At 48.3% G+C, this 9,299-nt stretch overlaps 1 protein-coding gene across 1 annotated transcript; it reads left to right on the top strand.

Annotated features, from left to right (window-relative positions):
• Positions 1 to 1,913: 1,913 nt before the first annotated feature.
• N7508_011155 (uncharacterized protein) lies at positions 1,914 to 8,276 on the top strand (the record flags this gene model as incomplete). Its single annotated transcript, XM_058469215.1, has 5 exons — positions 1,914 to 2,313; positions 2,375 to 2,667; positions 2,721 to 3,048; positions 3,320 to 4,849; positions 4,912 to 8,276. 5 exons carry the CDS (start codon positions 1,914 to 1,916, stop codon positions 8,274 to 8,276), a joined length of 5,916 nt encoding a protein of 1,971 aa, XP_058314193.1.
• Between the last annotated feature and the right edge of the window lie 1,023 nt (positions 8,277 to 9,299).

Raw genomic sequence — 9,299 nt, 5'->3', positions numbered from 1 at the left:
AACGAAGACATACGGGCAGCGGGATGAAGAAAAATGAATTGGTAATTGTCCCATCAGCTGTGGCGCTTTTCTGGCAAAAAATGCCCCCTAAAACATATACTATCATTTTGACGCTTGCGTCGCTGGACTTTGTAATACTGTGTGCAGTGTGTAATGAGGCTCTTCGCATTAAATGGACACTGTACTAAGTGGAACCAGGGCTAGGCTTTTATTTCGATTGGCGTGTCCGTGATCCCGAAATCGGAGGCCCTTGGCTTAAGGTACCCAATATGTCAGGGTGCTGGTGCATCCATCATGTTTAGATTGAAGAAGACGACGTCACTCATTGAAAGCCATATATGCGGAGCCGATATGTTGAATATAAAATCAAACATGTTTCCTCTTGACCAACCTAGTTCCCAACAGCAACGGTCACGGCGTCATATCTATGCATAGTGCAGGCTGGGGTCAGCCATCAAGGCCCGTAGGCTCGTCTTCTGGGAAGGCAGCAGGATTGACTTTCAGGAGGCCTAGAGGGGAGAGAAAAGCACTGTTACCAAAATTAAAAAGAACCCCTAGATAAAAAGTCACGAGGTGAGACCTGGGGATCTTGGACATGTGGTAGATACAGCCGCTTGTTGCACCTCTAACCAGCGAGATGAGGGAGGTTATCATGGATAATACAGTCCCGAAATTAGGAGCCTGAACATGATGCACTAGAAGACAGTGCCTGAGAGGACATTGATGTTCTCACGGGGAATGCAGAAGAGCTTGTGACCGAGTTGCTTACCCAGTAGTCGGAGTGGGCGTAATAAAGCCTTTTGTCTTTTTTCTTTCTTTTTCTTCTGCCCTCTTTCCCCAGCTATCCTTCCACTCTTATACCTTTTTTACTTTCTGGTCGGGTTAGCCAATCATTCGTGACAATAAAGGCACAAATGTTCTGCCTATATACAAACCGTTATACCAAAGAGTTCCCCGAATTTGGGTGATTGGAGCCCATAGATCGGAATGGCCCAGATTATGCAACGTGGGCACTATCAAGCTTGGAGCTTTGTGAGCAATACACGAAATCAACAATATTGTCAATAAATGCCGCTAGATTGGTCGTCAAGTCTCACCATGAAGGAAAGGCTAGATGTCATGATGTTTCTCCCGCGAGGAGTGGCAAGCCTATTCGCATGGAGCAGGATGTCGATTATTGACAAATAGATACTGTACTGGCTACAATAAATCTTTTTATGGTATTTTCCCCCTGATGGCTCCACCTGAATACCCAATGGTGGGAAACAGACCGAAGTTGAAATTTGACTAAATGTATCAAGAAATAATATGTCATAAAATAATACATGATATCAATGTGAATTTATTTCGTTCGCAAAAACATATTATGAACTAGCTAGTCAAAGTTCAGGGCACTGGTTGCCCGAAAATTTCATTCTTGTCTCATGTATTCTGCTACTCGTTGAGAACAGCCTAATCTTCACCGACGGTCTTCTCGTGCTCACAACCTCCGTAGGTATTACTGGGGCCTTTTATAGCCCCGACTGAGTATCAACTCCTCGATGGAATGCGTGATTCATCCACAATGTGGTCTAAAGGTTTTCGAGTTTCATACATTACGTCTAGCTGTGGAGGGGTTTAATGTCTTCCACAGACCGGTAGAGTCTATTGTTCAGGCGAAAATGGAGAGCTATGATGCCCCATGCGCTTGAGACGCACCAAAGGCTACAAAAAGCTGCGAAGACGGCACAAAGTCATTGGGTGGGGGCAAAATAAATGGAAGTAAGCTATCTAGGTGTGATTGTGACGGTATGGTTACGTAGATACAGATTGTGGAGGCTTGAAGATTCTAAGAATAGAGAGTCCGTTGAGGCCTAAGGCAATATGTAACCCAAATTAGATACACAAAATATACTAATACCTTACTCTATAGAATGCCCTTGAAAGAACGCACGATGAAGCATCTTCTGAATGCCGGTTGGCCCGAGTACAAGGGCACCGCTCGTGTGCAATATGACTTGATCAGTTTTCATTCAAAGAAAAGAAAGTTCTTGCTTAGGCGAGATGTGGAATTCTGGGAAGAGAAACTGGCACAACTCAAAGGTGACCAGGACCAAGTCGTATATGCGCCTATTGTTATGGTCTCCCAAGAAGCGCTCCAGAAAGCAGAGAAACAAATTCCCAGCCAATATAATAGCCAGGAGATACCAACTTTAGTATTTCAAGAGGGTGAACTGTTATGCCTGGACGGCCACTCCCGCATCGAGGCGGCCAAGAATTCGATTCTACTGCAAGGCTCTACCGGTTTTGGGATTGTACACATTGTCCTTGATGGTGAGTCCCTGGACATCCAATCTAGTAAGATATAGAACTGTTGATTAATTGCAGCCACCAGATATTGATGGAGCAAAAATGAATGCGATATTACGGGGGTCTTGTCACCAGATCACGCCGAGCGCCGGCAGGCTTTACCCTGCGATCCGCGAATCAGAAAACCTTGCTGGAAGGGAAGAAAATAGAAGGCTAAAAAGCCTTCTCAGCGTTGGTGACAGTCGGAATCTGACCACGCTCTCGAATTGCTCCAGGCTTTCCGACGCATTTGACCAAGTGTTACTGCCGTTCCCAGCGATGGCGTATGCGTTCCCACTGGGCAGCTTCAAAACATACCACGCGACGCTATGTGAAGTAGTTAGTAGATCCGCTTCGCATTGGGCAGCTTCTAGATTCTGATATTGAACTAGTCAATCGAGAAATACCTGGTGGGTTATATTTTCGGCTTTTGGAGCGAAGTGGTGATGCAAACACGAAATCAGGTGAATGATTTGGAAACTTTTCAGTTAAGTGACATTCCATCTGAACTATTCGATAAGCTACAGGGCTTGATGCCTGGAGTATCAGAAGATGATTGTGGGGAAATCCACCGTTTTTTTTCTCACACGACAGTCCTCGAAGGATTCAGCAAAGCGTGCCGAATCGGTTTGGAGAACAGTATTCTGAAATTCAATGGCATGATCCCATCGATGAGATTATTCGGGGCGCACATGGTCTTCCTGGAAAACATTTCGATTTGTATGAGGGAACTACTCGAGCTCGACAAAAACCCGAGTGAAGCGCGGTCACGGCTGCTCCATGCCCCTAGAAACGGGCTTGAAGGGGCTTTACACCGCAGAAATGAACCTCAGTGATGAATATCAAATTCAAACCATTGATGGTTGGCGGACTATATGTGCTCCCTTTGAAGACCGTCAAGAGCTAAGCTGTCGTCAACTCTGGTTGTTTGTGATGAGAGAGGGGAGCCAGGTAGATAGTTGTCGTCTCGCCTATACTGCGAAGCTCTTAGGGTTTTCCTCGGACCTGATAGAGTTTCGCTCAGCTGATTATATGTCCTGCCATGAGGATCGGAGTGTGACGTTACACCCGTCCGATTGGACAGACTTCCCCAATGTCAAAGTGAAGCAGCGACTAGGGCAAAAGGGAAATCGATGGTCCGAGAAGTCAAACAGCGCAAGGAAATATTTGTTTTTTGACATTGCTGAGACAGTTGGGACTGAAGTAGCGCAACAGGTTCAAAAGCAGAAAGACGTTACAACGCTAGTGGAGTTGGCATGTATATACCGCGCCTTTTTCGGGGATCCTTTCTTCCCGTCTGCTTATGCCAAGCTCCCACACGCGAGCGAAGCCACCTGTCTCAGCTCCCCGACATCAACATATCCTGAAGGCAGTTATTTGTCTCTGTCGAGTTTAGCACCCCATGGAAAAGGCGATGGTGAAATTGATTCGCTCTCCTACGATGATTGGCGCGAGCCGGACCACGTTTTACCGTCGGAACCATTTGAGCAATTAAAAGAGGCATATACTCAAACGGCCAGAGATACCAGCAAGCAACCCTGTGGGCTTATTGAAAACAATGACCATGCATATGAAAGCTCTACAAGTGGTTACTCTAGCTGTGTGGAGTGCGAGGTAGGAGGACGCCATCTCAATGAAAGTTCTACAAGTGGTTACTCTAGCTGTGTGGAGTGCGAGGTAGGAGGACGCCATCTCAATGAAAGTTCTACAAGTGGTTACTCTAGCTGTGTGGAGTGCGAGGTAGGAGGACGCCATCCCGATGGAAGCTCTCCGTTGAACCGAGGGGTTCCTATGACGCCTTATGTAGGGGGGAACACTCCTATTCCGCGTCTAGATTCCAGCTCGATCGAGAATTTGGACCATAATTGGGACGGGAACAATACGTTGGCTCCGCTTAGTCTTCTGCTAACAGCAAAAGACGCTTGTGCTAGTTCCCAAAGTTCGCGAGGTCTCACTGACCAGAACCCTAAGTATATCCGACCGCTGAACTCAGCCACAGATTCTAAAGGCCGGGTCATAGCCGACAATAAAAGGACACACGGCAGAATTAATGTGAATGACGATTATGGCCGCACAGAGACCATCGTCACCAGCAGTCCAACATCTTTGCCCCTTCAGCCCGCAAAAGTACGGACCAGGCTGGATCGTCAGCCTGCAGCAGATAAGCCAATAGATGAGACGGCAGACAAAGACAGGCTAAAAGCTCAAGTAGTTGGTGGGCAAACCTTTTGCGCACTAGATCAAGCAGGCGAGGCGGGACAGAGACAGCAAATGTATCTCCAAGGAAGAAAAGAAGGACGTGAGAGCGAAGAGGAGAAGCCGCCATCTCAATGTGACCTTAACAAGGGCATACCAACGGGAAGTCCCGTTCTGTCCCTACAGCTTGGGGACGATGAACATTATCAAAGGAGCATGAGCCTTTTTTCAGCGGAGTCCTACAATGACGAGGACGAGGGGCAAATATTTGATACAAATGTCGTCAGTTCTCCAGTCAATCCTGGAGAGCTACAGCGCGAAAAAGGTACCCTTACTCTTGCTATCGGCACATCTACCATCTGTCATACATGACTGACATTCCTTTAGAGTTTGAAGGAGAAGGTAGGCTACTAAGCACAGGAACATTACCTCACAATGCTCTCAGACAGGCGGGCACAAAGGCAGACACAACTCAGACAAGTACACATGATCCAGGGCGGGCCCCGCCAGCAAGAGAGAGGCCTTTGACTGCAGAGACATCGCACATCACCCCCGTGAGATCCCAAACCGTTCCACCGAGGCAAGAGCAAGCAAAAGGCGCACAGGCACTTGATCCAGTCTCCAGTTCCAATCCTGTATTTTGCAATATCTCCCCGAGGACGCGGACGCGGAGCCGAGGAAACATGGAGAATACCCTGGTATCACCGGGACTTGTAGGGGCGGGTAACGAGAGATCGCTGCAGGCTCCGCAACAGAAGAATCACTTCAATAACACAAAGCTTAACGAGCAACCTCATACCAAGACTACAGTTAAGCGTTTGCCGCAAGGGCAGCTTGCCCAGGATGGGTCATTACGACAAACTCAAGTGCCCCAGCCAGGGCGTCAGGTAGACGGGATGGAAGCGACGACCCATACCAAGTGGCAGCAACCATCTGTTGAAGACTTGGATGAAGCAGGTAGTGAATGCATCAAGACTCCCGTGGATGGTTTGGTCGGTAACTCGCCCAAATCGGTTTCTTTCGACATATATGCTGAGCCAGCTGTTCCCACAACCCCTCAATTTGCAGAGAAAGCACAGTCAAATGGCGCATCAAGAGGCAATAGAATGTCCACGTGTCCTAGTATAAGACGCTCGGTTACTGGCCTTGCGGCACTAGAGAAGAACGGCTCTCCTACTATCGCCGCAGATAAATGGTGTCTGGAAGAGCACATTGCTTCTCGGATGGCTCACAGTAACGGCACGAAACGTCGAAAGTCAAGATCAAAACATTACGGAATGAACAAAAGACCTTGTATCGAACTTTCTGTTGCGGGTCGTTTAGGCAAAAAGCCAACCAAAATAATGATACGACAAAGAAGGGCACGAGCCGAGGCCGAAGGCAATCAATTATACGGGTCGAGAGCCTTGGCTACTGCTGAGGAAATGGTTAGGTTTTCCAAAGAGTCAATAGTTTTACAAAGTGAGAAGACTTGGACCGAGCCCGTTTCTCAGCTGCCTCTGAGAACTGGTCCAGTTCAAAAGTCCGTTGAGACAGCAGCAACCTCCCAAGAGCCAAATAAGGTTCATGGGAAGCGGTGGAAACCGAGAAGGTCGAAATTCGAGACGAACAAACGGCCCTGCATAGAGCTCCCTGCGGTACGGCACTTGGGCGAACTATCAGAAAGTGTGAGTCGGACTGGATTAGGCAGAGGCCAAATCTACGGGCTGCAGGCAGAGGCTGCTACTGAGGAGATGACCGCCTTTCTTGAAAGGTCAAAAAGATCAAAACTGCCACAGGCTGAGAACAACTCGGCCGAGCCCCTTCCTCGGCAATGTAGAAATTCTTCAGAATTCCCGACAACTGGACCTCTTCGAGAATCCGTTGAGACATCAGCAGCCTCTCAAGAGCCTAATAAGGTCTATGGGAACCGGTGGAAATCAAGAAGATCGAAATTCGAGACGAACAAACGGCCCTGCATAGAGCTCCCTGCGGTACGGCACTTGGGCAAACTACCAGAAAGTGTGAGTCGGACTGGATTAGGCAGAGGCCAAATCTACGGGCTGCAGGCAGAGGCTGCTACTGAGAAGATGACCTCTTTTCTTGAATGTTCAAAAAGGCCGAAGGTGCCACAGAGTGAGAACAAGACGACCGAGCCCGTTTCTCAGCAATGCAGGAACCGTACGGTGCCCCCAAGAACTGGACCCGTTCGAGAACCCGTTGAGACCCCGTCGGTTTCCGAATCTCTCGGCAAGGGCCATGAAAAGCGACGGAATACGGGTATATCGGAATATACGACGAACAAAAGGCCCTGTATAGAGTACCCAGTGCCGCGGCCGGTGGACGCAATTTCAGCCAGGGCATCTCAGCGGCCGGTAAGGGAGCAAGCGAGTTCTTCGGGAAAGGGCCTAGTCTACGGGCTACAAGCAGTGGCCGCTACTGAGAAGATGACCGCCTTTCTCAAAAGGTCGAGGGTGCCACAGAGTAAGAACAACTCGACCGAGCCCGTTTCTCAGCAATGCAGGAACCGTATGGAGCCCTCAAGAACTGGACCCATTCAGAAACCGTTCCCAGCACGGGGGCAATACAAAGATGCTGGGAAACGAGGGAAATCGAGAGAACCGGATCTCAAGATAAATAAACGGCCCTGTATAGAGTACCCAGTGCCGCGGCCGGTGGACGCAACTTCAGCCAAGACATTTCAGCGGCCAGTAAGGAAGCAAGCGAGTTCTTCGGGAAAGGGTCTAGTCTACGGGCTACAAGCAGTGGCCGCTACTGAGAAGATGACCGCCTTTCTCAAAAGGTCGAGGGTGCCGCAGAGTGAGAAAGACTCGATCGACTCCGTTTCTCAGCAATTCAGGGCCCATACAGAGCTCCCGAGAACTAGACCGAGTCCAGAACACGCCGAGAGAACGAACAGTCCCCAAAACAGTTCCAAAAAGTACTCAGCCGTCGTCAATGACCAACTAGATCTGGTGACACCCCCGCCACACCAAGCACCCAACGCCGAGTCAATGGCCTCAGCGTTGCCACAACAAAGGCCAGAGTGCTCTCAACTGGGCCAGCATAGGCACGATTCTAGCTCAACCGGACGATCCACGCATGTGGGCTCTCGACAAGGAGCAAATGGCAGTCCAGGGGCTCTGTCCAATCCTAAAGCCTTGAAAAATGAAGGCAACGCCCTCGAACCGAATACTAAGACAACGAGATTTTCTGATACCCCACATACGGGCACATCGAAGGGCATAAGGAGCCATGCTATGCATAGCCTCCCAGATGGTGGGCCAGATAACGCTCGACTGCAACCTTCCCCCCGACGGGCCTCGCCAAAAGCCTCACGGGGCAGGGCGAGGGCAATGGCACAAATAAAGAAAACGAAGAAATATCCAAAGAAAGCCGATTATGCCCATTGGATTAATACATTCGCCTTCATTGTAGAGCTCAAAGGTGAACAGGTAACGAGTGTCCACCATCGAGCGAAAGAGAGTGTCAAACCATTCCTAGAACGGCATTTTCGGCAACAAAGCAAGGCCGGCAATTTTTTCGACAAAAGTCTACGGATCGTTGAACTAGACCCAAGTGTGAACGGAGCGACTCAGATGGACCGGTTTTTCCAGACAGAAGATACATTAGTGTTCCAACACACTCAGGACGAAGCTAACCCAACGAAACTAGTAAGGGCGATCAATCGGGCGCTTCAGTCAAAGAAGAAAGAGATGTTATCGTTAGTGGCTGCAAAGCATACATACTACCTCAGGTCCAAAAAACGATGATAGCGATGTGAATGTTTGGTGCTGGTCCTTAATAAAGCAGTTCCGCCATTGGGTTCTTGGGGAAACAGATATGTAATACCTTCTATAGACCATCGCAGTTCTATCTCTCTAAACTCCCAGTGTCCTTATCGCGGCGTGCATGGGAGGGCTCGTAGTGTAGGAGAGGCGTTCCAACTGTGCAAGCTTGATCAACACTTTCTAGTTGGGATACATAGCAACGAGCCGAATCGGGTTAAACGGCGTTTTATTTAGGTCATCGCGAAGTGGTAATAACATTGCTAAGACCTATGCTGGCAAACATGTCGAACAAATTAAAATCAACAAGGGCAGGATTGACGGGGCATTCTCGAAAGGTACTCGCGTTATTCATACTTACGGGGACCATAGTGTATATCGCCGTTCTATGTGTAAACTAGAGGAACGAGACATTTTACTTTGGAAATTGTCTCTACGAGTCTAAAAAAAAGCTTCTAAAGTTGCCAGAGCAATTCTGTCGGCTAGGGATCCTTCCCAAAGCTGGGCGATTTGGTTCATGAATTCCGGCTAAGCTTTCAATATTCCTTTAAAGACGGTTGCAGTATTGATTTTTACGCGAAGGACTCATCGGAAGCGGTCGCTTGGAATTTTGCTGGGGTTGTCCAAGTCCGACCAATGGCTAAGCAAACAAGATTCCGGAAGCATGCTACAATCTTAGAAGCAATGTTCGCAAGATATTTCAAGAAGGGTAAGAGAATTGGAGGTAGGCTCGCGCTGATTCAGTGTACATTCTATTTCTACTTTACACATACCCATTTAATCATGTCTGGTGTGCCCTATTGCCAAAATAGAATTCAAAGCTCATTACAAGTCTAACCAAGCTCGACACAATAAGTCAACTAGAGCGTAGGCTTTCTTCAGTGGGTCCTTCAGGGTAACAGTTGTGACAGTAATAGGATTGGAACCTGTAGCCCCTGCGTTCCTTGTTACCCATATATAGACAGTAGAAGTTTTTTGTGGAAGCTATTTAAGGACGATGTTAAGATT

This window comes from Penicillium antarcticum (assembly GCF_028974205.1).
Source record: "Penicillium antarcticum strain IBT 31339 chromosome Unknown utg000010l_segment0_segment0, whole genome shotgun sequence".
Lineage (NCBI taxonomy): Eukaryota > Fungi > Ascomycota > Eurotiomycetes > Eurotiales > Aspergillaceae > Penicillium > Penicillium antarcticum.
This window is presented reverse-complemented; position numbering and strand designations above follow the sequence as displayed.